General features: G+C 41.6%; 1 protein-coding gene and 1 non-coding gene across 2 annotated transcripts in view; one reads left to right on the forward strand and one right to left on the reverse strand.

Moving 5' to 3' along the window:
• CSMD1 (CUB and Sushi multiple domains 1) overlaps positions 1–27,430 on the reverse strand; it is a 2,070,567-nt gene that overhangs the window by 282,857 nt on the left and 1,760,280 nt on the right. Inside the window, exon 26 of the mRNA XM_042241416.1 lies at positions 14,617–14,819. Within this exon, the coding sequence (XP_042097350.1) occupies positions 14,617–14,819 (203 nt within the window). The remainder of the gene's footprint in view (positions 1–14,616; positions 14,820–27,430) is intronic.
• On the forward strand, positions 4,325–4,396 carry TRNAS-GGA (transfer RNA serine (anticodon GGA)). Its single transcript has one exon. It is a non-coding gene; the product is annotated as a tRNA-Ser (tRNA).

A 27,430-nucleotide genomic window follows, 5' to 3' on the forward strand; every position in this document is an offset into this window, starting at 1 on the left:
GTTATGCTGGTTAAGTTCCAAAGATTGCACTGAGGACTAAGCTTAGCCCCTCCTTTGTAAAGGAACTGTAAGTGCCCTGAAAAAAATACTAATGGACATATCTCCTTTCATCATGTCAAATATCATGTATGGAAAGCCAAGTGTGTCTGTTTCTGCAGATTTAAAAATATTTTAGCCTTTAGTTATTTAAAAAAATTACATTTATTAGTAACACAAATATGCAAATTTTGAACGTATCATAAAATCCTATGTTTTGCATCCTCATGCAACAAAGATTCCCTCAATTCAGTTATTCAAAGAGATTTTAGTTTCTTTATATCTAGTCACAATCAAATTAAAACCTTCAACCCTCATCCTCCAAAGATTCGTTTCTAAACATCTATCTCATTAGTCACCACTGTTAAATTGATTCTCAGTTTTCAGAGGTATGAAAAATAAAATACTCTGTGTACATAAGATGAATTTGAGGAGAGAAAATGATGAGTATCACATTTTTCATTAGACACTCTGCAAATTCTTTACTGATAACAAGTACATGGTTAACAGCTTCAGTATGTTACAGAAATCTCTGATGGTTGCAGCAACGCAAAGATCTGGTATTATATCATTAGGGTGATCAAATGCTATTCACTTGTTTACTGTCTTTTCCTGTTTCTAAATCAGAGCTTCACTATCTCCACACCTTCCAAGTATCAGGAGGATCTTGCTTTTGTCAGTGTGAACCAAGTGGTGTGAAACAGGAGGCAAGAGAGAGGGGGATCCAATTTGAGAACTGCAGACCGTCTCATTTATCGCATATACTTCCCCTGAGTCAACATGCCTCTAGAACTGAGGATAAGTAATAGCAATCCCTTATACTGGGAAAAATTGATAAATCAAAGTGCTTTTGTGTTCTTTACTGTTGAGAGCAGCCCTCATCAACATTGTGGGCAATAAAGCGAGTATGATGCCCTAATTTCACCTAATTCACACGAAAATTATACACGTGCTTGTTTACAAAGCTGTGAAGATGGGCTCAGCGCCAAGTCGTGGTACCTTTAAAGGGTAGAAACCAGTGCCTCTGTGATGCCTTAGAACTTATATGATATTGCATGTGTATGCACATGTCTGTGCACCTTTGAGTTTTCTGATACAGGCTTGTGCAGCTTGGTGTTGCTTTTCAGTCACCCAGTCATGTCCAACTCTGTAACCCGTGGACTTCAGCACGCCAGGCTTCCCTGTCCCTCACCATCTCCCAAAGTTTGCCCAAGTTCATATCCATTGCATTGGTGATGCCATCCAGCCATCTCATTCTCTGATGCCCTCTTCTCCTTCTGCCCTCAATCTTTCCCAGCATCAGGGTCTTTACCAATGAGTTGGCTCTTTGCATCAGATGACCACAGTATTGGAGCTTCAACTTCAGCTTCAGCATCAGTCCTTCCAGTGAATATTCAGGGCTGATCTCCCTTCAGATAGACTAGTTTGATCTGCTAGCTGTCCAAGGGACTTTCAGGAGTCTTCTCTAGCACCACAGTTTGAGGGCATTAATTCTTTGGCACTCTGCCTTTACCATTCAGCTCTCACAACTGTACATGACCATGGGGAGACCATGGCCTTAACTATACGGACCTTTGTTGGCAGAGTGATGTCTCTGCTTTTCAGCACACTGTCTAGGCTTCCTGCTCTTCTGATTTCAAGGCTGCAGTCACCGACTGCAGTGATTTTGGAGCCCAAGAAGAGGAAGTCTGTCACTACTTCGACCTTTTCCCCCTCTGTTTGCCATGAAGTAAGAGGCGGATGCCATGATCTTAGCTTTTTATTTGTATTTTTTAATGTTTAGTTTTAAGCTGCCTTTTTCACCCTCATCAGGATACAGGATTATGCAGCTTGTTGTCGTTGTCGTTCAGTTGCCCTGTAGGGTCTGACTCTGCAACCCATGGACTTCAGCACCCAGGCTTCCCTGTCCCTCACCATCTCCCGAAGTTTGCCTCATCAAGAGGTTCTTTAGTTCCTCTTTGGTTTCTGCCATTATCCATTAGAATGGTATGCAGCTTACTAAAGTTTAAATGAGCCTCATAATACTTAAGATTACATATGAGTGTGTATACATATACATTTTTTTTCCTTTCCACTCTAACAGTGTTGCTAAATCTGAATGCAGTGTGTGTTCCTTAGAGTGACAGGTGGATGGAGTGGAGACCACAGGGTGTGAGACAGGCGCTGAGGACCTCAGAAGTGGCTGGTCACCCAAGGATAGCAGAGGTTGTCTCTGTGAGCCACAGTGCAGCAGAGTCCTGCCCAGGCAGCTGGGGTGCCAGGCGGGCTGCCTGGAGGAGGCAGACAGAGACCAGAAGGGAGTCTGGGTGAACAACGTAAGCCTCAGGGGAGGTGAAATCCACCTGCCTCTTCCATATCTTTTATGAAGACCAGGTAATATCTGCATCTCAGCCCCAAATCCTCCACATCCACAAAGCATCAGAAATGCAGTAGGAAGGGGTTCAATACTGGTTGGTGTTGTGAAATGCAAGCATCTTCTGGCACATCAATAAACAAGAAATGCCACCATCATCAGTGATTTCTGGCCTCAAATGTGAATAAGGCTCCTCAAACTGCGATCCAGTGTAAGCTGTCACCCTCCATGGTCCTTGCCAAGGAGCTGGGGGAATGCAGGAAGAGATGTGAACCAGGAAACTGCATTGGCCCCAGACAGCTGAGGTGCTGTCTCACGAAAGGCATGCATTCAGGCAGCCCCGAGGCTTGCATCTTCTCATGCACAGAACACTAAATTCTTTAACTTGCTACCCAATCTTTGATGTTCAGACTGCCTGCTCCCTTTGTTGCAGACTTGTATATAGCCTGACTCCCCTGCCCACCTCCTTGGAGCCATTTTCTCAGAGTTACTGAGATGCTATCTCCTGGGCTGGAATACTAAACATTCTCACCCAATAAAATAACACTCTACTTCCAGGTTGTGACTAAACTTTTTTAGTTGTCAGTGTATAAATAAAAGAATATGCAAATGAATGAATGAGTAGATAGTTCATTAATTCCTAGTTATTGCACCAATGTGATCACACACATTATGAAGCTGAGGGTGACCTCTACCCTGGACAGAGTGGTCAGATGCTTAATCGCAACGTTTGTCACAGTGACTCATCTTCTATGCTGTACTCACTGACTCAGCTTATTTGTGAATGAGGTTGTGATAATTCAGTCTATAAAATTTAGGAGCACTTCCTTCTCATTAAAGCAAGAAAGCATAACCCTGCCTAAAGCATCGTATGTGATGAAGAGTTACATCTGAGGTCCAGGGGGATCATGCTGGAACTCCGCACAGAAATCGCTGCTGTCTGAGGAATGGTTTACGAGCCTTCAAGTATGAGTGGGAGATTAGCAGAAAAGTGGGTACAGATGATGCTCCAGCTGTGTGTATGGAAAAAGGCTGCTCTCTCTCTCATGGTAAGTATCAAACACACCCTCAAGGAAGAGAACCCTTTGTGCACTGTTGGTGGGAATGTTAACTGGTGCAGGCACCATGGAAAACTGTGGAGGTTCCTGAAAACACTGAAAGTGAAAATACCACATGATCGAGCAATCCCACAGCCTCATGCATGTCCAGGGAATGAAAACAGGAGCCCAGAGAGACACATGGGCCCGCATGGTCCCTGCAGCACCACAACAGACGAGGTGTGGAAACCACCCACATGATCGTCGATGGGTGAGTGGAGAAAGATGTGGGAGACACACACGCACGCACACACACACACACACACACACACACACACATTGGGCTATTATTCACCCATGAAAAAGAAGGGAATCCTGTCATTTGCCACAGCATGGATGGACCTTGAGGGCAGTGTGCTAAGTGAGATGTCAGAAGGAGAAAGACAAATGCTGTATGACATCACATAGGTGGGATCTGGAAAGGCTGAATTCACAGAGTCAGAGGCTGGAATGGTGAGTCCCAGGGCCTGGTGGTGTGGGGTGGGGGAATGGGGAGATGCTGGTCAGAGGGCACAGATCTCTAGCTACAGATGAGTAAGTGCTGGGGTCCAGTGCACAGCAAGATGGCTGTAGGTGACTACACTGCACTGTGTGTCTGCAGGCTGCTCAGAGAGTAGCCCTTCACTGCTCTCACCACCACAAATAGTGGTAAGAGATGTGAGGTGAGCAAAAGCTACGGTGGTAGCCATTCTGTTCAGCCCATAAATGTATCAAATCACCATACTGTACACCTTAAACTTACACAATGCTATGTGTCAATTATTTTTATTATTATTATTTTTTCATTATAAGACAAAAATTTGATGAAAACTGGTATGTAATAATCGAGGTATGGGCTTCCCTGGTGGCTCAGAGGTTAAAGCATCTGCCTGGAATGCAGGAGACCCAGGTTTGATCCCTGGGTTGGGAAGATCCCCTGGAGAAGGAAATGGCAACTCACTCCAGTACTCTTGCCTGGAGAATCCCATGGAGGGAGGAGCCTCGTAGGCTATAGTCCATGGGGTTGCAAAGAGTCGGACACAACTGAGCGACTTCACACCAATCGAGGCATAGTTGGTTTACAATATTAGTTTTGGGCATACAACACAGCAATTCAATATTTTTTTAAATTATACTTGAGTTAACACTATTACAAAACAATGCCGATATTTCCCTGGACAGTATGACTCTGTGGCTTATCTATTTTATGCACACTAGTCTGTGCCTCCTAATCCCACACCCCTGTCTTGCCTCTCCCCATTTCCCTCTCGCCACTGGTAACCACTAGCTTGTCCTCTCTATCTGTGAGTCTGTTTCTGTTTTTGCTTTTTTAAAATATTCACTAGTCTGCTTTGTCTTTCAGATTGTAGAATCTAGCTTATATGCAATAAGTCAATTATATTTCAATAAAACTGGATGGGGAGAAAAAGACATGCCCCCAAGAACAGGAGATGTGTCATTCAGGTGTCCTGTTTCTCTCTGTTCCTCTTCCTATCAATCTTGGTGGCATTTGACAAAACTAACCACAGCGAAAAGGGCTTTCTTGATGGCTTAGTTGGTGAAGAACCTGTCTGTAATGTAGGAGACCCAGTTTTGACCCCTGGTTTGCAAAGGTCCCCTGGAGAAGGAAATGGCAAACCATTCCATTATTCTTGCTGTCCCCATGGACAAAAAGCCTGGTGGGCTGCAGCCCATGGGGCCTTAAAGAGTTGGACATGACTTAGCCACTAAACCACCACCAACCACAGCTAAAACCCCAACACTCTATGGAATCCAGAATTTAGAATTTCAGTTAAGTCAGCATCTTAGTCTCAGTAATTCAATACACAACCATTCTTTCTCTGTCATGAGCTAGGCCTGGTATCAAATGTGGACAAAACTCTTCGGCCTCATTTACAGTCTATGTGTGCATGTGGCCAATGACAAATGTGTGGTCAACTTTCCACTGACCCCGTGAGCAGAGTCCTGAGAAAGCAGAGAGGGTGGCCACCTGGCGGCTCCTGCCGTGTACTGTCTGCAGGTAGAAACGTGGCGCAGGAGTCCAGGGTTTATGACCGACTCGTTCCTACGAAACAATCCTACTCTGCTCGGCAACTGGCAGCCCCAAGGGCCTCCCTTGCTATAAACAACAAATGATTTTTTTAAATGAAAATTTACCTATTAAATTATCTTTCAATAAAGTAAAGCAACTCACTCCGGTACTCTTGCCTGGAAAATCCCATGGACAGAGGAGCCTGGAAGGCTGCAGTCCATGGTGTTGCTGAGGGTCAGACACGACTGAGCAACTTCACCTCACTTTTTACTCTCATGCATTGGAGAAGGAAATGGCAACCCACTGCAGTGTTCTTACCTGGAGAATCCCAGGGACGGGGGAGCCTGGTGGGCTGCCGTCTATGGGGTCGCACAGAGTCGGACACGACTGAAGTGACTTAGCAGCAGCAGCAGCAAAGTACATCAGGGCGGGATGTTGCGTAGTTATGGCCGCTATTTACAGGAAATCCATCTTGGGACTCCAAGAAAGCGAGATCACCCTGGAGCCCATCTTCCCTCGGGTGAGAGGGCCGAGAAGTCTGACTGCTAGAGGCTCAGCCGCTATTTATTTAACCCCCAGAGTAAAGGTCACTCCTGTGAACTGAACTCCATTTTCTTGCATTTTATGCATGATTAAATGGTAATTAAGCTTTAATGAAAAGTGTTAGGCTGATTACAAGTAACATAATTGCACTCGTCAGTTCTTGTCCTCCTGTGTTACATGCTGTGTAGAGCTGGCAGGACAACGGACCTTGAGTGGGCTTTGAATATCTTGTGAGCACTGGTAGTTCTCCTTTCTAGGGGAGGGGGTGCTGTTCTACAGCACAGGGCAGGTAAAGTGCACGGAAGGAAGGCATGGTGTGCAGCCGCTCCGTCAGCGGCCCGCTGAGCCTGCACGTGGACATACAGCACCGTGGTTAAGGGCCACCACCAATAACCAGCCGCTCTCCGCCCAAGGTTGCCTTAATGCTGGGAAGAATGATCATTTTCATTAAATAAAATAAGGAAACTTAACAAATGAGAGATTAAACTATGTTCATTTCAATTAAACTGGGTATTAATCTTTATAAAATGAAAATGGACTGCTTGGTTTCTACCTGGTATCAAAACAATTAGGTAAAGATAAATGTATGAAGAATTATAAAACGTAAAAGGTCAACAAAGATGCATACATGTTATTATATCTATCTAATGTGTTTTTTAGCAGTGAAAACAGTCTATCCTGACCACTTCTACTGATAATAGATATTATATAAGGACTATTTATCTTAACTACTAACATTGGGATAGAAGATAACTCAGGGGTGGGAGAATCTTTATCACTAAAATTAGCATTCAAATATTTATTATTAAAGGCTTTTCTATTAACATCTTTGAATGAAGCTGATGTCAGTAATAAAACACAACCTTTTTAGAAGATCAGTAGATGATATGGTCCTTGATACACAATCAAAATCATCCTAGTATTTTTAAGATTTGAATCACTAGAAAGTTTTCAAGTATATTCAGTTTGAAAACACTTTGTAACCACTGACTATATATCATGTTCTGGACATTCTGCCCTCCAGGAACTTAGTCTCATCATTCAGCCCAGGCGATAGTCTCAGTCATGTCTGATTCTTTGTCCCCATGGACTGTAGCTCACTAGGCTCCTCTATCCAAGGAATTCTCCAGGCGTGAATACTTGAGTTAGTCATTCCCTTCTCCAGGGAATCTTCCCAATCCAGGGATCGAAACTGGGTCTCCTGCATTGCAGGCAGATTCTTTACCATCTGAGCCACCAGGGAAGCCCAACCTTAGTCTTTAAGATTGCAAATAAGATGCTCACACACGATGGGGCACACACTGTATCAGAAACATGAGCACTGAATTTGGGGACTGTGAGTGACAATGTGATTAATTCTGATTAAGAGGGCTTAAAATATATTCTGTCCATTTGTGGATTCATTGAACAAGCAAAGAGGAAAAGCAAGCATAGAGGAAAATATTAGGTAAAAATATATGTATAAAGAATTATAAAGCTTAAAAGTTCAACAAAGATACATACATGTTAGTAGATCTGTCTAATAACAGATATGTCCATTTACACTGATGTAAAATGGACATATACCAAACATGTGCCTACCAAGCAGGGCTGGCCTCCTGCTGGCATGGATGTCACAGGAGGCTGACAGGGTTGGGGGGCAGTGATTGTGGATGAAAACTGAAAATGCACAGAAGGTTTTTGCAGAAGTTTGCATACAAGCTTTGATAGCTGTTATTTCTGGCAAGAGGGAGAACCAGAACTCCCTCTGGCTGAGATGGGAAGACAGTGGAGAGTTCTGGCCAGAAGCAAGTTGCCTCATTAAGACCCATCCTGGGACCTCCCTGGTGGTCCAATGATTAAGAATCCACCTTGTAATGCAGGGGACACAGGTTTGATCCCTGGTCTGGGGACTAAGATCCCACGAGCTATGGAGTAACTAAGCCTGCATGCCATAACTACTGAGCCTGCACACCACAACTAGAGTGTCCATGTGCCGCAACGAATGATTCCTCACGATGCAACGAAGACACCATGTCTCACAACTAAGACCCAGTGCAGCCAAATAAATAAAGAAGCCACTATATTTTTTAAAGACCCATCCTGGCTCCTTTGATCAGGAAACACTTATCCAGGAGTGGAGGGAAGTCCATCAGCAAGCTTTGCAGGCGCAGTCCAGGCCAGAAGGACTCAGACCAAGGGGACACGCGCACAGGTGAACTGGCTGGACCTGGGACTCTGAATATGGGCCTCACTGAAAGTGAGGCTGGAGTAGATGGGGGGCAGAAGATGAAGGGGTTTGTGAAAAAATGACTTCAAAGGCTCTCTCATGAGAAACTCTCAGAATGGAGCTAGCATTCACTGAGATGGGAAAGGCTTAGAGAAAACCAGGTTTGGGAGTGGAGAGAACTGGAATGTGGTCACGTTTCATGTGCCAAGTCTCCTGTTTCTGTCTCCATGTGAAACCAGAGGAAGACCCCAGACTGGCAGTTGAGGACCCCGGGGAGGGCTCAGGAGGCTGGCTGGTGAGGCCCAAGGAGATGCTACTGATGGAGGAGAGAGACGCGAGGATGTTCCTCATGGCATCCAGCCTTCACAGTTTGGGGAAGGAAAGATGAGAGCCAGGGAAAAGACTCTAATGGGGTGGCCACTGGAAGAAGGAGGACCAGGACAGGGTGGGGATATGGAAGGCAGCTGAAGAAGCTGTCTGAATAATAGACAAGCAGTCAAAATTAAAAAGCCCCAGTCAGGTATGGGATTCTGTGATTGAGGAGAACAACGCTGATGTTAAATTCTCCTGCTTTAAGTTTATTGAGGAAAGTCTGAAAATTCAAATGTCTGAGAAAACTACTCAAATAAGCTTCTCCCTTCAATGATTAAGTTACACCTACAAAGCAGAGTTCACATAGTATTGGCATACTATCAAGTTAAAATGGTTTACCAAGAAAACCAATTTAATGCTATTGAATAAATGTCATTTTTGTTTGACTAAATGTCATTTTTGTTTTGTAACAAAGGTCATACTTGAAGTATCAATTATTTGAGGAAAATATTTAAGTTCCATTATTTTTTAAATTTTATTTTGAAATCATGAAAGTGAAACTGTTAGTTGCTCAATCATGTCCAACTATTTGTCCGTGGAATTCTCCAGGCAAGAAGAGTGGAGTGGATTGCCATGCCCTCCTCCAGGGGATCTTCCCAACCCAGGGATCAAACCTGGGTTTCCCACATTGCAGCCAGATTCTTTATCACCTGAGATACCAGGGAAGCCCCTTTGAAATCACAGATTAGTGCCAATGCTTCACAGTCTAACATTAGCTTGTCTTAGGAATGGCAGCATTATCTAACTTACACATAAAGTACCTCTTCTTCTTATGTTTCAGGATTGTTAAGACAAATAAATGGGTTTTTTTCCAGCTTTTACCTACAGAAGAGCAGCTAGGCTTCTGGGGCTTGAGGGATAGGCTCTTTTACATTTTTCAAGGGGATTCAAGCTTTTGTTTTAGAAAGGCTCCAGCCTGACTTAGTTTTATAGCTGGATTACCCAAAGGGGAAAAGATGGCTCAGAAACTGCATGAGTGGAAAGAGACACTTTCGGTCATGGGTGCAGGGAGGTTGACCAGAGATCCCAGCTTGATGCTGAAGGGGGTTCCCGGGACATGGGGATGTCAGTTTCATGGGCTTGACACTGTTCTTTTGGGAACTCTATCACTGAAAATCCAAAATGAAAGATATGACACACTTCCAGGGGATAATTTGAGAGGGTTTCCTTACAAATGTTGGATTTGGAAAAGCCCAAGTAGAAGTATAGTTACTGGGTGTATAGAAACCTGGAAAGATACTGTATGGATACAGCTTCTTGAGAAGAACAGTGAGCACTGACTGAGGGAATCTGAAAGAGAGATATAGCACAGCCTGACACCACTCTCCTCCCTGCACCTCTTGTCTCCTGCCGGAGCTCTTCACTGGGGGAACCGGCTAGAAGGCACCAAGCTGGTCCATGAATGTCCACCACTAGGATCGAGAAGCTTGAGATATGGCAGAGAGTAGACCTAAGCAGACAAAGGGAAAATGGGCTGGGCTGTGTGCTGTGCTAAGTTGCTTTAGTCGCGTCTGACTGTAGCCCGCCAGGTTCCTCTGTCCATGGGATTCTCCAGGCAAGAATACTGGAGTGGGTTGCCATTTCCAGCTCCAGGGGATCTTCCCGACCCAGGGACTGAACCAGTGACTCTTGCGGCTCCTGAATTGTAGGTGGATTCTTTACTACTGGGCCACAGGGGAAGCCCCAGAGGTCAAGATTCAAACCCAAATTTTCGGCGTCACAATTTAAGCCAAGTTTTTCTAAATAATGCCAAGCAATTATTTTATACCTTGCAATTTTTCCTTCCCATAGAGTTTTAAAGACCTTGTAGAAACTCACTCATAAAAATATCTCAGAGTCAACATTATATTTTCACTCTTAAAATGGTATTTCCCAAAGTGTATACCAAATGTTCCTGGAGAAGGGCACAGCAACTCACTCCAGTATTCTTGCCTGGAGAATCCCATGAACAGAGGAGCTTGGCGGGCTACCATCCATAGGGTCACAAAGAGTCAGACATGACTGAAGTGACTGAGCACACGTGCATTCACACATACCAAACGCTATGCTAAACCATAAATGCCAGTATTTAACCATTTTGTTAATCTGCAAAAATGACAATTTCATATTGTTCAAACTAGAACACTTTGGAAAACCAAAGTCAATTAAGCAAGTTTCATTTCTGTAGGAACTTTAATGGATGTGTTCATGTTTATCACTTCCTAAGCATCATATTAATTAAATATATTATTTGCGTAATTACAAATATAGGATATAAATGTCTATGCTCTCAAATAACTATAATAAAAGACACTCCTTTGTCTTTAACCCAAACTAGGAAGATGTCTTTTAAAAGTGAATATAATGAGGAATATAAAAAAATAAATTTCTTTGTTCTGTCACATGAATTTTTAAACAGGAAGATTTTAAAAGGTCAGAAATAAAAGAACATTCTCTTACCAGATAATCCTGCAATCACACTCCTTGGTATTTATGCAAAGGACTTAAAAACTTAAGTTCATACAGAAACCAACATGCAAATGTTTATAGCAGCTATATTCATAATCACCAAAAATTGGAAGCAATCAACAGGTCCTTCATTAGGTGAACGGATAAACAGTGGTACATCCAGACAATGGGATATTACTCAGCACTAAAAAGAAATGAGCCATCAAGCTAAGGGAAGGCCTTCAGTTCAGTTCAGATCAGTCGCTCAGTTGTGTCCGACCCTTTGCGACCCCACGAATCGCAGCACGCCAGGCCTCCCTGTCCATCACTAACTCCCAGAATTTACTCAAACTCATGTCCATCAAGACAGTGATGCCATCCAGCCATCTCATCCTCTGTTGCCCCCTTTTTCTCCTGCCCCCAATCCCTCCCAGCATCAGGGTCTTTTCCAATGAGTCAACTCTTTGCATGAGGTGGCCAAAGTATTGGAGTTTCAGCCTCAGCATCAGTTCTTCCAATGAACACCCAGGACTGATCTCCTTTAGAATGGACTGGTTGGATCTCCTTGCGGTCCAAGGGACTCTTAAGAGTCTTCTCCAACACCACAGTTCAAAAGCATCAATTCTTTGGCGCTCAGCTTTCTTCACAGTCCAACTCTCACATCCATACATGACCACAGGAAAAACCATAGCCTTGACTAGATAGACCTTTGTTGGCAAAGTAATGTCTCTGCTTTTGAATATGCTATCTAGGTTGGTCATAACTTTTCTTCCAAGGAGTAAGCGTCTTTTAATTTCATGGCTGCAATCACCATCTGCAGTGATTTTGGAGCCCCCCAAAATAAAGTCTGACACTGTTTCCACTGTTTCCCCATCTATTTGCCATAAAGTGATGGGACCAGATGCCATGATCTTCATTTTCTGAATGTTGAGCTTTAAGCCAACTTTTTCACTCTCCTCTTTCACTTTCATCAAGAGGTTCTTTAGTTCTTCTTCACTTTCTGCCATAAGGGTGGTAGAGGGACTTTAAATGCACATTATTAACTGAAAGAAGCCAACGTTAAAAAGTTGTATAATATATGATTCCAACTACCTGATATAGAAAAGGCAAAATTATGGAGAAAGAAAAACTATCACTGTTTGCCAGGGTTATTTCGGATGGGAGAGGAATTAGTGGGAAAAGCACAGAGGATTTTTAGGGCTGTGAAACTGCTTTATATGAGACAGTAATGATGGACACAAGTTATTACACACTTGTCCAGACTCATAGAATGTGCAACACTAGAGTGAACCCCATGTAAACCATGGCCTTAGAATGATGAGGTGTTAGTACAGGTTTATCAGCTGTAACACACGTACCATCTGGTGGGGATGCGGATAATAGAGGAGGCTGTGTATAGGCCGAGGCAGAGTCTACATGGGAAATCTCTGTACCTTGCTCTCAAATGTGCTGTGAACCTAAAAGTGCGCTTAAAAAAAGTCTACTATATTAACGGCTGAGTAATACTCCATTGTGTATATGTACCACAGCTTTCTTATCCATTCATCTGCTGATGGACATCTAGGTTGTTTCCATGTCCTGGCTATTATAAACAGTGCAGCAATGAACATTGGGGTACACGTGTCTCTTTCTCAGCTGTTAAAAAGAATACATTTGAATCAGTTCTGATGAGATGGATGAAACTGGAGCCGATTATACAGAGTGAAGTAAGCCAGAAAGAAAAACACCAATACAGTATACTAACACATATATATGGAATTTAGAAAGATGGCAATGACGACCCTGTATGCAAGACAGGGAAAGAGACACAGATGTGTATAGCGGACTTTTGGACTCAGAGGGAGAGGGAGAGGGTGGGATGATTTGGGAGAATGGCATTGAAACATGTATACTATCATGTAAGAATCGAATCACCAGTCTATGTCCGATGCAGGATACAGCATGCTTGGGGCTGGTGCACCGGGATGACCCAGAGGGATGTTGTGGGGAGGGAGGTGGGAGGGGGTTCATGTTTGGGATCGCATGTACACCCGTGGTGGATTCATGTCAATGTATGGCAAAACCAATACAGTATTGTAAAGTAAAATAAAGTAAAAATAAGAATTAAAAGAAAAAAATAAATATAAAGTCTATCATAAAAGGAAAAAGGCAAAAATGCAGCCAGGATAGTACACAATGGGCAGGAGAGGAAACTATAACCTCATAACTGTGCTGAAGTTTTTGCTGTCAAATAAGGACAGTACGCCACACCTGCCGCGTACTCTCACCACTGTTTCTGAAGACAGCAGACATCTTTATCTCACAGAAAAAGAGCAAAAATGATATAATCTTGGAACAAAAACATTTTTTTTTTCCCCAAGCCAGGATAACCAGAGCAAACTTACCTTGATATTTTGGCCATAAACCAGTGAAATTTTTACCATGTAGAGATTCTATTCCATGAACACGTGTTCACAAATTACTGCCTCGAAGCACAGTGAACCCGAGGTAAGAAATTGTGCAGACTTTAACCTCAATTTCATTACCAACCCCTTAAAACGTCAAATTGACCTCAGTCCATTTTCTAATGTAAGTCTTAAATGTGGCTCACAAGTGACCTGCCAAGAAATGAATTGTGCCAGAATGTGTTTATGTGAAAATTCCGGTCGGTTTATGATGACAGCTGACCTGGGAGCTACCACGTTATACGACACTTCTACATGGTGTGGTTTGAAGGGTATTCACAGACTCATCTGCCACAAAATATCCCCACCCCTTCCGTCTGGAAACGGTTCCTTAAAAATGTGCTGGACAGTGAAGGCGGGGACCGTCTTCAGGAGGTAAGCACTTAAAACTGCAAGCATGAAGCCACTAAATCCTCAGAGATGACTGTCCTACAGAAGCTGCTTGACACCTCAGCCCTAAGCAGGGAGAATGGCAGGGGAGCTGAGAGCAGCCAGCTGAAGCAGACTGCCACCATTCATACTTTGTGGCAGCACCCAGGGGATTGAAGGAGCCTGGGCTAGATGTCAGGTGTGGGAAGGGGGCACCCAAGATAAACCTGACCTTCTGGTACAGACTCACAACCTGTCTGGGGCCCAAGTTCATATACGTACTGATTAACTCAAATCCTTATTTTCTTTCCACATAACTAAAGAGAGCATGGACTTCCCTTGTAGCTCAGTCGGTAAAGAATCTGCTTGCAATATAGGAGACCTGGGTTCGATTCCTGGGTTGGGAAGATCCCCTGGAGGGGGGCATGACAACCCACTCAAATATTCTTGCCTGGAGAATCCCATGGACAGAGGAGCCTGATGGGCTACAGTCTATGGGTTCCCAAGAGTTGGACACAACACAGCCACTAAACCACCACCACCAAAGACAGCATCTGTCTATCACCATCTGAGAGTGGAGAGAATTTCCTAAGACAAGCCATTCTCTTGATAGGGGTTTTCAAATTTTCATATTTTGCTCAACAAAAGGTCCATCCTGTCAGGAGCAGGGGGAGCTTTTAGACACGAATGGGCCCTGTCTCCCTGGCAACCCCGGGAGGAGAGGACCGCGGAGGGAGGAGGGGCCGTTCACCTACTTGAGAACTGCACGGAGAAGCCGGACTTGCTGATGAAGAAGTCGCTGTCGAACTGCAGGGTGAGGGAGTTGAAGGTGCTGTGGATGTCCTCGGGCAGCGCCGAGCCGCTCCACTCCTTCAGCAGGATGGCGCTGTCCGCCGGGCCGTCCCACACCCGCAGGATGTCGTGGGCCAGCTCCGTGTCAAACACGATGAAGTGCAGGCTGCAAGGAGAACACGGCTGAAAGGCGGCCGGCCGCGAGTGCCCGGCGCAGGACTCAGGGGCGCCCCAGCCCATTCCCCCTCCCCAGCCCCGCCCTGCGCGCCGGTCCCTGTCTGCCGGTCCTGGGTGAGCCTGGAGCCTCAGCCGGGCTCATGCGGCCCACCAGCAAACAGCTGAGCCCGAGGCTTCTGTCTGAGATGGACACAGTGAGGACTTGCAGCTGTTGGCTGCGCTGGGTGCTCAGGGATGAAACTAGGTCTTCGGAGACCGTCAGCTCTTTTCACGACTCAAAGGTCTTTCGGGCACGCTGACCAAAGATGGGTTTGACACAACTTTGTTCTAAGCTAATGGCAGATTGTGATGCCTGTGGTACCAGTGTCGTTCCCGAAACGCCCCACGAGGTGGCAGCATGCACGCTAGGAGAGCCGCTGGCAGAGATGATGGTCACACCAGGAGGTCACTGTCTACCTGTACCTGAGCGAGCTCAGTTTCCAGTGTGTCTGCTTTTATACAGTCTATTTTCAGGAAAAATACATGATTTGAGATACCAACACAAAAGTGGAATTGTGTAGTATAAACTCCTTTTTTCCTAATATTTTATCATACTTCTATCAGATTTACAGATATTTTTTCAGAGTAACTTAAAAAATCTCTATGTCAGAGGAAGCTGCAGAGCTGTAGTTCTACCTATGGAAATTCAAATGGATAAAAGAGTTTAATATCAACAAAAATACATATTTCCTGAATGCTTTTATCCTCTTCCACTTACTGTTAATTGCATGAAATTGTAAGAAAGATAAAAATCACAATAACTATTATACAAAAAATTGTGCACAAATACTACTTACTTTGTGCATATTATACACTCAGGGAAAATATCTAACCCTGAATAAAGTATAAAGCATGTAGTATATTTTTAAATGTTGAATTTAAAATATCTTTAATATAGAGGAAAGCACAGAATATAGTAGACACTTGGATGCCCACCATCATTTTAACATTTTGCCCTATTTGCTTCAGATTTTTTTTTTAATCTATGCCAATAACACAGTCCTACTCCCCCTCCTCTCCACTTACTCATTGTTTTCCCTCTCATTCCCATCTCCTGAAATCACAACGGTTTCTTCTCATTTATATTTTCCTATGCATGTATGTGTATACATATCTCCAAAAATATATAGTACTATTTTGTCTGTTTGACAATAATTACATAATAGATGTAATTTTGGCATGTATGTGCTTGTCTCATAGTCAAGTTGCTTTTTTTTTTTTTTTAAGCTTTTTTGTGTAGCTTTGTTTGTTTCTGTATGTGATCACTCTGCATAGCTCGTGGGATCTTAGTTCCCTGACCAGGGATCAAACCTGGGCTCTCAGCAATGAAAGTGCAGAGTCTTTACCACTGGACTGCCAGGGAATTCCCTCAAGTTGCTTTCTCACCTTGAGTATTAGGTGAAATTCCTCTAAACTAGAGATGTAGACTTTGGTAACTCACTTCAGAAGCAGAATAAATGCTTCACTTATCTGCTGAAAGATAGTCAGTCTCTATATTTTATGATGATAAATGGTGCTCATCCTTGGATCTCTCTAGGCTCAGAAAGAGAAATGGCAAAGTTGTTCTCCCTGTGACTGTAGCTACGTACAGTCTCACAATAAATTACAAAGGGCTCTGTGTTGCCACATCTTTACCAATACCTGATGACATCAGCCTATAATAGTTGTATAAAGAGAAAATCTGATGGTTGTGGGAAAGTCTCTTGTTTAAATGACATCTCCCTGAATATTTGTGAGGTTGAACATACTATTATGAGTCTAAGCCAAACCCCCTTCAGTATATAATGCAGTTCAACAATTCAAGGAACACTTCTTGAGCACCGACTATTATCAGGCATATATCAGGATATATCAGTGAACTAAAGGAAAAACCCTGCCTTCATGGAGCTTGCACAGTTGGTAATGGCAAGAGATGAGCAAAGAAACCCATAAGCTGTAAAAAATAAGAAAGTTACATGTTTGTACGTGGTAAATGTCACTGAGAAAAGAAAAAACAAAAGCAGAGCAGGATAAGCAGCATCACCCTTGACAGGACTGAAGGGTGGGGAGGAGATTTAGGAATTAAATGACATGGCTGGATGACCCATGTATTTAAGAATTAAATGAGATGGCTGATAACCCATGTTGGTGAGGAGAGCCTTGAGTAGAGACTTGAAGGAGATGAGAGGTTTGTTATATTTGAGGAGAATCTTCCTGAACGAGGGATGAAACCCAGCCTCCTGCATGGCAGGCAGATTCTTTACTATCTGAGCCGCCAGGGAAGCCCCACATTTGATGAGAGGGCAGAGTGAACCCAGCAAAAGCCCCACACAGAGGGCACGCCCTCAGCATTTGAGACCATGCGGGCAGGCAGTGTAACGAGCAGAGAGAGGGCCTATGGAAGAGGCGCTAAGGCCAGAGAAACATGTGGGGGGTGGACGGGGGTGCGAAAGGGCGAGGCCCAGGGCTTGGAAGCTTATTCTGCAGGTTCTGGCTCTCACCCTGGGTGATCCACCAGGGCGGTGTTTGTGGTGAAGCAGTCACCCGACCTGTGATTTAGGAAAAAAAAATCTACTCTGTACTTGTGTTGACAACCAGCTCTCCAGGGAAAGGCAGAACCGGGAGTCAGAGGTGTGCTGCTTAGAGGAGTGGGCCGGGAGCACTGAGCGGCTGGCAGATTCTGGGCGCGGTGTGATGGTGGGAACCATGGCTGCAGAAGGCCTGTGGGGTGCAGAGAGGGTGCGAGGCCACTCGAGGGCTTGTGCGTAAGGAGCCAGAGCCGTGGGGAAGTCACGGCTGAGTGGGGGACAGGGCAGGGGCAGGGGTCGTGGTGTGGGAAGACCAGACGTTCTGGTTTGGGCCTGTGAATTCAGGATGCCCGTTGGACAGTGAGCAGCCGGCTGCTCATGCCAATCTGGAGCTTTGCAGAGAAGTCTGGAAGGAAAGAGCAAACCTGTGCGTTCAGCAAATAAATGGCTTTAACCATGGGACTAGACGAGACCATCATAGGTCTCAGGCAGGGGGAAGAAGAGGCTCGAGACTGACTGACCCCATCACATCGGGTTGCCCACTGCTGTGATGTCGCTTACTACTGTTTGTATACGGTACTGTATTCTTGTGGAAAGATTTTATTACATAGTCTATCATTTTAAGAAAAGTTCCCTGCTGCTCACTATGCTAGGAAGGTTTTTATCTACTTATGCTGTTGATCATGAAAATGCATTCAATTCTATTAAACTACTTTTTCTAAACCTGTTTAGATGATCAGACAGGTCATTTTTCTTACTATATAAATAGGAGTAATTTTATAGTTCAGCTCTTAATTTTTATTTCTAGCTCTTGTTCTTTGATATGAAGGTTATTTCAGTCTTATTAAATGGATCAGCTCATTTCTCTAGTTTTTTCTTTTGCCTGGAAGATTTTTCCAATATATTGGCATAATATAATCCATTATTTTCTTCAATGTTGTAAAAATAATTTCTATTGTAGGAGTGTATTTCTATTCCATTTCTAATATTGGTTATTTGGGTTTCCTGAATTTTATCTGAATATGTCTATTATTTTTCTACTCAATGATATTTTTTCAAGAATCAGTTTGTCGGTTTTTCTACAGTTTTGTTGAAAACAAATCAGTTTGTTGGTAATTCTCTACATTGTTTCTTCCATTAATTTATTTTACTATGTTTGCTGTTTTTCCACTGTACTTTTTTGAATTTATTTTGATACTATGTTTTAAATTCCCTTATCTAGAAGCTTAACTTACTGATCTTCAAGTGATCTTCTTTTTTCTAATACTTGCATTTAGGGCTGTAAATTTTACATTAATCTGTTAATCATGTGTCTTTTATTTTCAAAATGGAGAATGCATTTTGTTACTTTCTTGCTATACTTCTCTATTTTTATTACATTTTGATCAGGATGTTGAGTACAGAAGAAAGTGATTCTCTATTTTATTGATATTTATTGATTAGCTTTCTTCTAGTTTGTGATCATATCTGTACATGTTTTATATTTACTTGAACAGAATGTGCAAATTTTACTTGAAGGCTGTATAACTCCTTTAAATAAGTTCAGTAATTGCATGGTTCAAATCCTCTGTAACCTTAGTAATGTGTTACCTGTTTGATTTATGAGTCATAAAGAATTGTAAGAGGTGTGCTGTGCAATTTCCAGTGTCTCCAAATAATTTATTTATTTTGTTTGTATTAAACTATGTTCCTAGCTGGATACTAGTTTCTCCTAAAGAGTCATATATGCCTGGTGAATATACATCAAATAGTATTTTGTGTGTTCACAGTAATTACATAGGCATTCCCTGGTTGCTTAGTGGTTAGGTCACCAGGCTTTCACTGCCATAGCCAGGGTTCAGCCTTTGGTCAGGAAAATAAGATCCCACAAGGTGCAAGGAATAGTCAAAATAACTTGCAAGACAGGAACTCTTATAAGGGAATGATAGGCAGTTTGAATATAGATTCCAGGTTGACAGTTATATATATATAATTATCTGGTTCATGAAAAAGTTTGCACTGTAGTTAACGGAGAAGCGCTGGTTTATCAACAAATGGTCAACTGAACTGCACTGTGGACAGGAAAAAAATTCCTAGAATCTTCTTCATAATACACAAAAATTAATTCCAGATGGAATGAAGACATGTAAATATGGAAGATAAAATAAGTCTTTTGCAAAAATCCTAAGACAATGTTTTTATAATTTTGGAGAGGCAAGATTTCTTAAACTGGACACAAAAATGTTAAGATAAAAATAGATATAACTCAATTTGAATACAAATAAACACACTAGCCATGAAAGAAAAATGAGCCAAAATGAATTTGATTCACTGAAATGGAAAACTTGTCTTTAACAAAAGACATCATTTTGAAACCAGAAAGGCAGACCAGAGTATAAGAGTATAGCTGCTGAATATAGAGTCAACAAAAGATTGCATTCAGATGTATAAAAACTATATACAAATCAATAAGTAAAAGACAGGTATTCCCATATGAAAAGAGATGGACAAAAGACTTCAACTGAAAATTCATAAAAGAGGTTACTCAAGAGACCAATAAATATAAAAAAGTGATGGCTGTGATCAGTCATCAGGGAAAAGCAAATTAAAACAACTGTACACCCACCAGAATGACTAAAACGAAAGACCCTCAGGGTCAGGCAGTGAGAGCAGAAGGGCCTGGGAGGGACCCACACTGTGACGGGAGCGGGGAGGTGTGACCACGTCAGGAAATCATCTGACAGCACCTGCAATAGCTGAGTGCAGAGCACGCCCGAGAGAAAGCACACACACAGTCACCACACAATACATGTGAGCACACGCCACACAACACCACTCGTAGTAACAGGCCAGACTAAAAGCAGTCCACGTGCCCATCAACACACAGAATGAATGAACAAATCACGGATCTACTAATGCAATGGAATAATTTTCCTGTACCAATGGGAGGGAAGGTGGAGGAAATCAAGACACACTGTAGAACTCGGTTTTCATAAAGTTCAAAGTAAGGCAAAAATGCCTCTGAAGTCAAGATAGCGATTATCCTTAAGAATGAATGGAGCCTGAATGGAGCGCAAAGAGCACACCCTGGGCTCTGATCTGATTGCTGGCTCCACGGGGAGTTTTTATAAATAAGCCGCACAGTTGTGATTGGGATAGTCCTATGCGCCTACGATCCATGCTAATGAGAAGACATAGACAAACACATGAAGATCCACCCTGGGGCTGTAAGTTTTGCCATTTGGGAAATACCATGCAAATTCACAAATGATATTATGGTTCTTGTTTAGTCACTCAGGCATGTCTGAATCTTTGTGACCCCATGGACTGTAGCCCACTAGGCTTCTCTGTCCATGGAATTCTCCAGGTAAGAATATGGAAGTGGGTTGCCATTTCCTTCTCCAGGGAATGTTCCTGACCCAGGGATTGAACCCCTGTCTCCTGTATTGGCAGGCAGATTCTTTATTACTGAGCCTCCAGGGAAGTCCAACAATGATATAACAACATTTTAACAGAGATAAAGAAATGATCATTTTTCATTAAAAAAATGAAAGTCAATATGCAGACATTATACTACTAGGTAGGGAAAGTTTAAAAACTGATTTTAAAAAGTACCATCCTAAAGAAACTACTATTTATTTCAGACACAGTCATTCAAGAAAAAAAATACACTTTGCTGAACATTTAATTTTCAAGCACATGGATTTTTAAAAAACTATATTTGATATTAATTTCTCATTTAAATGCTTTATTCACTGCAATCACCCTCGTTGTTTTATTCAGCCCAACTTTATTGAGGCTTTCATGGCTAAGTCAAAGATCTCTCCTAGTAAATGTCATATTGCACTTGAAAATATGTGGGTGATTTTCACATATCTTTTGATATTGATTTCTAACAATTCCACAGAGATAAAGAGAACAGACTCTGTGTGATTTCAATCAATGCCTTTAGACCAGGAAATTTTTGCATCTTGTTTTATGTCCCTGTATATGTTACAGTGTCTCCTGGTTTATAGTGTATGGGAACTTGAATAGAATTTGTATCCTGTTATTATGTGAAAATTGTATAAATCTTAGTTATGTTGAATTTGTTCATTGCGCTTTTCTGGTCTACTGTATCTTTCTACTTTTCTGTCTATTCATTCCATTAATTTTTGAGACTTTGGTAATGAAATTCCAATTAAAGATCTTTATTTATCTACTTAAAAATAATTGTAATATATAGTGGAACCGTATGCAACTTTCCAAGTCTCCTGTAAATGTCTTATCATATTTTCACAATATAAAAAATAAAAAAGAAACAGAAAATACACTTTGCAATGTACAGTGTCACAAGCTTTAATATATGTGGACAGAGCATCGGATGAACAGGTGTCAGGTATGTTTATTCTGTTCAAGATGTCTGGGAAGGGTCTTGTCAGGCAGAGAGAAATAGCAATGATAATTCAATAAGAGGATGAGATAGAAAGTGACTAAACAAATACATTCATGAACGTGCTAATAGTGTGAAAATGCAAAAGTTACAAATGACAAGTAAAATGATGTAAAGATTTTTTTTTTTCTACCAGATTGGCTGAGATAATGACACTTCATTCTGTCTCAGTGAGAATGTGGAGACTCCACCTTTTCATATGCTATTGGAGGCCATATCTTCTCTTTTTAAAAGCAATTTGGTAATGGCCATAAAGATTTAAATGTGCATAAACAGCAAGTCTAGCTTTAGAAATTCATCATAGGAAGTACCCTCGAGGTGATATATTGGGAAGATGTTAGCGTGGCTGATATCAGTGAAAAGCTGAAAACAATCTGAATATCCCAATAGGGTACAGTTTAAATAAATTATGGTGCATTCAGGCAATGGAATCTTCTTCCACAACTAAATAGAATGAGGTGGAATTACAAGTAAGGATATAAAACTTTGACCATGTTTATTGACTGAAGAAAATCTTGAGAATAATATTAAGGTCTGATACTATTTTTCAAAAATAATTAAACAAGTAGACATTAATTGTTTAAACAATTAAACATATATACATACATATATATATATATATATGTTTCCTTTAAGAAATTACACAATTATACATCAAATTTTAAACTGATGTTATCTTTTGCATCTAGGATTATAGCAAACTACTTTCCAGGCTTTTTATCTTCCTGCCACAGTTTTCTAGTATTTCAAAAATTAAGAAAATAAATAACTTTGACTACCATGAAGCTGAACTTGAGTTTATTCTGCACCTAATGAGCAAAATATGTGTATTTTTAAAGTGGGCAAGTGATATGATCAGCTTTGTTTGACAGAACTATTTGTATTAAGACACATAAAAATGATTCAATCATTTGACCCAGAAAGAATCTTCCTAAGAATTTATTCCAAGGTATTAATTATCAATAGAAGCAAAGCTTTACTTGTGATACAATTTGCCATATAATTACATGTAATATTGAAAACTAGAAATGATGAAAATTAGAAATCTTGTAAACAACCAGCAAGAGAAATAATATTTAATTGTGGTTACCCACACTGTAGCTTATGTAAAGGTTCATGTAAGGCAGGCTGGATGGGAGGGGAGTTTTGGGGAAGATGGATACATGTATATGCATGGTCACAAGAGTCAGAAACGACTGAGAGACTAAACTGAACTGAACTGATATGCATGGCTGAGTCCCTTTGCTGTTTACCTGGAACTGTCACATTTTGTTAATTGGCTATACTCTAATACAGAATAAATAAAATTTTTAAAAGTCCATATAAGACATATGTCAACATGGTAACAATGATGTCCAATATGGGGGAAATGCATGCCTTTTTTTAAAAAAAAAATGCTTTTGAAGATGTCTATACGTTCATTTTCCAACCATATAAAATTAATATTATAACTAAAAAATAAAACAGGTTCCTTAAGCGTGGGAGCAGTGGTTGGGAGAAAGCTGGGCAGGATGGTCAGATAACAGGCCCAGTGAATCATGGGGGTCTGGACAAGGGGGCTCCAGATGTGGAATTACCAAGATGTGTGGCCACACGGGTGTGGGAGGGAGGGAGGAGCCCTGATGCTAAGAGGCTGGCCTGGATGTTTTGTTGTGTAGTGACAGCCCTACTTCAGAAGGAAGGGGTGGTGGGACAGACACTGAGTCCAGAGAAGAAAGCAAATTATTTTTAGATGAGATGATAAAAATGAAATTCTGGTTGACCTTTTAACTCGGTTCCCAAGGATGGAAAGGATTTAGAGGTGGGGCAACAGTCAGAAACTGCAAGGAGGACAGGTGGAAAGTGAGCCATGATGACAAAGCTGGGATCGGAGACTCAAACGCCGGCTTCATCTGTGCTGATCGTAACGTGCACGTGAGTCATCGGGCCAAACCTGTAGGGGACCAGACACCAAGTCCGGAGGGTGTTTCTGTCTTTTTAAGGAGCGTACACCTGCCAATTAGCCAAGGCGTGCCTGAGAGCAGGAGGGGGCGAAGGGTGGATTTAGGGGGCTGGGCAGCGAGAAGGTTAGAGTAAGAGCAGAGTAACGCCCGTGAAGTAGGAACCAGGTGTCACGGATAGAAAAGACACAAACAAGGAGAGAGCTGACATGCAGCTGATTGGCTCACATGCAGCTGATTTTTTTTTTTTTTTCCTCACAGCCTATTATGAAGAGAGATATCAATAGATTAATACCTTTTTTTTTTCCCCCCAGTTGGGAGAATATTGGAGATCAGGGAGTGAAAAATAAGGAAGAGCAAACATATTATTATTGAAAATAAAAACCTCCACCATTTGGAGGAAGACAAGCATTAACAAAGATCAGGAGTAAAGAGGCTTGGAAGAAATGATGATAGTTATCCTGAAGGTGTGCCTGCAGGGTGTCTGTGAGGCATTGGTCTCTGGAACAGCAGCCATGCCAATCCCCCACTCCTCAATTAACTATTTCTCCTAAACCCCATTCACATGTGATTAGAATTTCACTTCCAGAGGTAATCACTTTCCAGTTCTTCCTACACTTTCATTTTCATTGGCCAGTTCCCTTTCTGATGATTCATTTTTGTAGTGTCAAGTGGGATCATCACTGGGAGGCAAAGAAGAAACCCAAGGACATGCTTTGCTGTCTGTGTTTGAACTAAGTGCAGATGCCTGGTGAGCGATCCTGCACTGGAAGGTACATGACATATCAGGTGTGTCTGTGGTCTATGCTGAGACTGAAGGGCTAAGAGGAAATCTGTGCTTCATGAATCCCTTCATGGCACATCTACAAAGGTAACTAAGTGGGAATGAACCCTGTTGCTGCGGCACTGGTGTAGTTTCATGAAGCAAGGTGACTAAAATTGCTTGTATCAGGATCTTGCACCTGTGAGGGGTGCCTGCAGGCTTCTGCCTCCCACCCCCTGCAGGTGGCTGGTCTGGTTCCCTAAACCCTGCAGCTGCTTCCCTGGCTCTAGCTAAGGAGTGCTGGGGTCCAGCCTCACACATGGGGCAGAATTTTTAAGTGCACTGCTCTCTTTTCTTTGGAGGGCTGGAATTCTCTTGACTGCTTATTTCCTCACGTTATCCACAAAAATAAATGGGATATCCCACTATGGTCCTAAAAGAAAAGGGGCATTTGAGATGTTTTGATTCCTGTCCCCGAGCCTGTCGGTCATGTCATCAAAAAACCTGTGACTCATATTCCTGGCACATTTACCACAGCTTGACCTCAAACTCAGAGAAAAATGTCCAGTTAAGTGGAATCATTTTCTGAGTCTGTGTCTCACAGGGATCTTGAAAGTTGGTCAAAATTAATTTAAAATTATCCTAGATCTGCAGACCAGACCTTCCCCCTAATGTCTATATAGCCCAGCACAGCCAGGACCACAATCCACATTGCACTTTCTTTAAAAGTTTGCACAGGAGCAGTTTTGACACTCTTAATGCATGTTGAGTGGTAGTGGTTTAGTTGCTAAGTCATGTCTGACTCTTGTGACGCCATGGACTGCAAGCCCACCAGGCTCCTCTGTCCATGGGATTCTCCAGGCAAGAACATTGGAGTGGGTTACCATTTCCCTTCTTCCAGGGGATCTTCCCGACCCAGGGAATGGACCTGGGCCTCCCGCATTGGAGCTTTCCTGGTGGCTCAGCTGGTAAAGAATGTATGTTTGATAGGCCTTTAATGTTTTCAATACTACATGAGCTGTTTCTAATAGAATCCCCTGATGCTGGGAAAGATGGAAGGCAACAGAAGGGGGCAGTAGAGGATGAGATGGTTAGATAGCATCACAAATTCAATGGACATGAATTTGAGCAAACTCAGGGAGATAGCGAAGGATACAGGAGCCTGTTGTGCTGTAGTTCATGGGGTCACAAAGAGTAGGACATGACTTAGTGACTGAACAACAACAGTGATAACAACAACCACGTGTCCAAATGCAATTTTGTAAGAAAGAACAGAAATATTCTCAAAGTGAATTTTCCAGACAATTAGACTTGTGAAAAAGCAATTAAAGCCAAGGAACAATATAGACATATGATTATGCAAAACACTATCTTGAAGCTGTTTGCGGGATGTGTTTACAATGCTGCTACCTTTACTGTATAAATGTCAGCTGTGCTCAGAATGAAATGTACTGGGTCTCAGACACATATTTACACAACTCTTCAAGTGGCTAAATTTACTGCAGTGTCTTATGATTAGACTTTTAATTAAATTTAGTTCTAGAAACTGCTTTATAGGATGCATGTGAAAATTATAAACGTCTTTTAGACCTAAGTGCCCTATAACAATAACTATTTTCGTGTCTTCTATTATCTTGAACAAAAAGTGATACATCAGAAACCACTCTTGTCCTCAAAAAATAAAAACAAATACAGTAATAATTGGCATGAAATGTTGAAACCAAGCCTTTCATAATTTCTGAGATTTTGTTGCTTATTTATTCTTTAAGACTGAGAAATATTGACATTTAACAAACCATAATAGAATGTATGGTAAGGCATTCCATTCATATTAAGAATTTTTAATACATAAATTAATCCCTGGATTCATATCTACATGACTGACATATTCCTGACTTTCAAGCAAACAGTTGAGATAATATTGTCTCTGACCAATGAAATAAATAAGATTCAGTAAGCTAGACAAAAAATATACAAGCTGAGACCAAGCTCTAATTTTTCTTGGTGTCAGTACCATTTTAGATCTAAAATTATATATTATGTACTTTTAAGTATGTTATTTTCCAGACTGCCATACTAAGAGCAGTACATAATTTCTTAATGAACCAAAATCACTGAAACATTTTGGGATAAAGTTGTATATTGACAGAGTAAATGAATTATAAGAGCTGATGTTTGCTTCCTAACTTCCTTATTAGGAAGGATTTTATGCCTTAAATAAAAAGATTTATTTACAAACTGAGTAGCTTAAAAGATATGCACAAGAAGAAAAAATTCCCCAAACAACAAATTGGTATAGGTAGCATTTTTGTTTTCCTAGAACATTAATGGTTAAATGATAAAGTCAGTTCATGATTAAAAAAAAAAGTTGTATATTTTTTATTACTTAGTCTTATTCTTTATTAATTTCTTATCTCTTTTCTTATTAAAATGTTAATGAAGTATTAGCTTCGCCTGCAGAGTGTCTGTCACTTGCTTTGCATTTAGGGGAACAAGTGCTCTTTTCTGGTTCTTGGGAAACAAATCACAGGAGGATGTTTAAGAAGTAGAATGTATACAAAACAAGAACCCTGTATATGCTGTCTACAAGAGATTCACCTCAAACCTAGGGACCCATATAGACTGAAAGTGAAGGGCTGGAAAAGATATTTCATGCAAATGGAGACCAAAAGAAAGCAGGAGAAGCGATACTCATGGCAGATAAAATAGACCGAAATAAAGGCCATGAAAAGAGACAAAGAAGGACACTACATAATGATCAAAGGATCAATCCAAGAAGATATAACAATTATATATGTAACCACCATAGAAGCACCACAACAAGGCAAATGCTAACAAGTATGAAAGGGGAAATTAATGGTAATGCAATAATAGTTGGAGACTTTAATAGCCCACTCACACCTATGGATAGGAAATTAGCAAGGAAACACAAACTTTAAA

Source organism: Ovis aries, chromosome 26 (assembly GCF_016772045.2).
Source record: "Ovis aries strain OAR_USU_Benz2616 breed Rambouillet chromosome 26, ARS-UI_Ramb_v3.0, whole genome shotgun sequence".
NCBI classification, from domain to species: domain Eukaryota; kingdom Metazoa; phylum Chordata; class Mammalia; order Artiodactyla; family Bovidae; genus Ovis; species Ovis aries.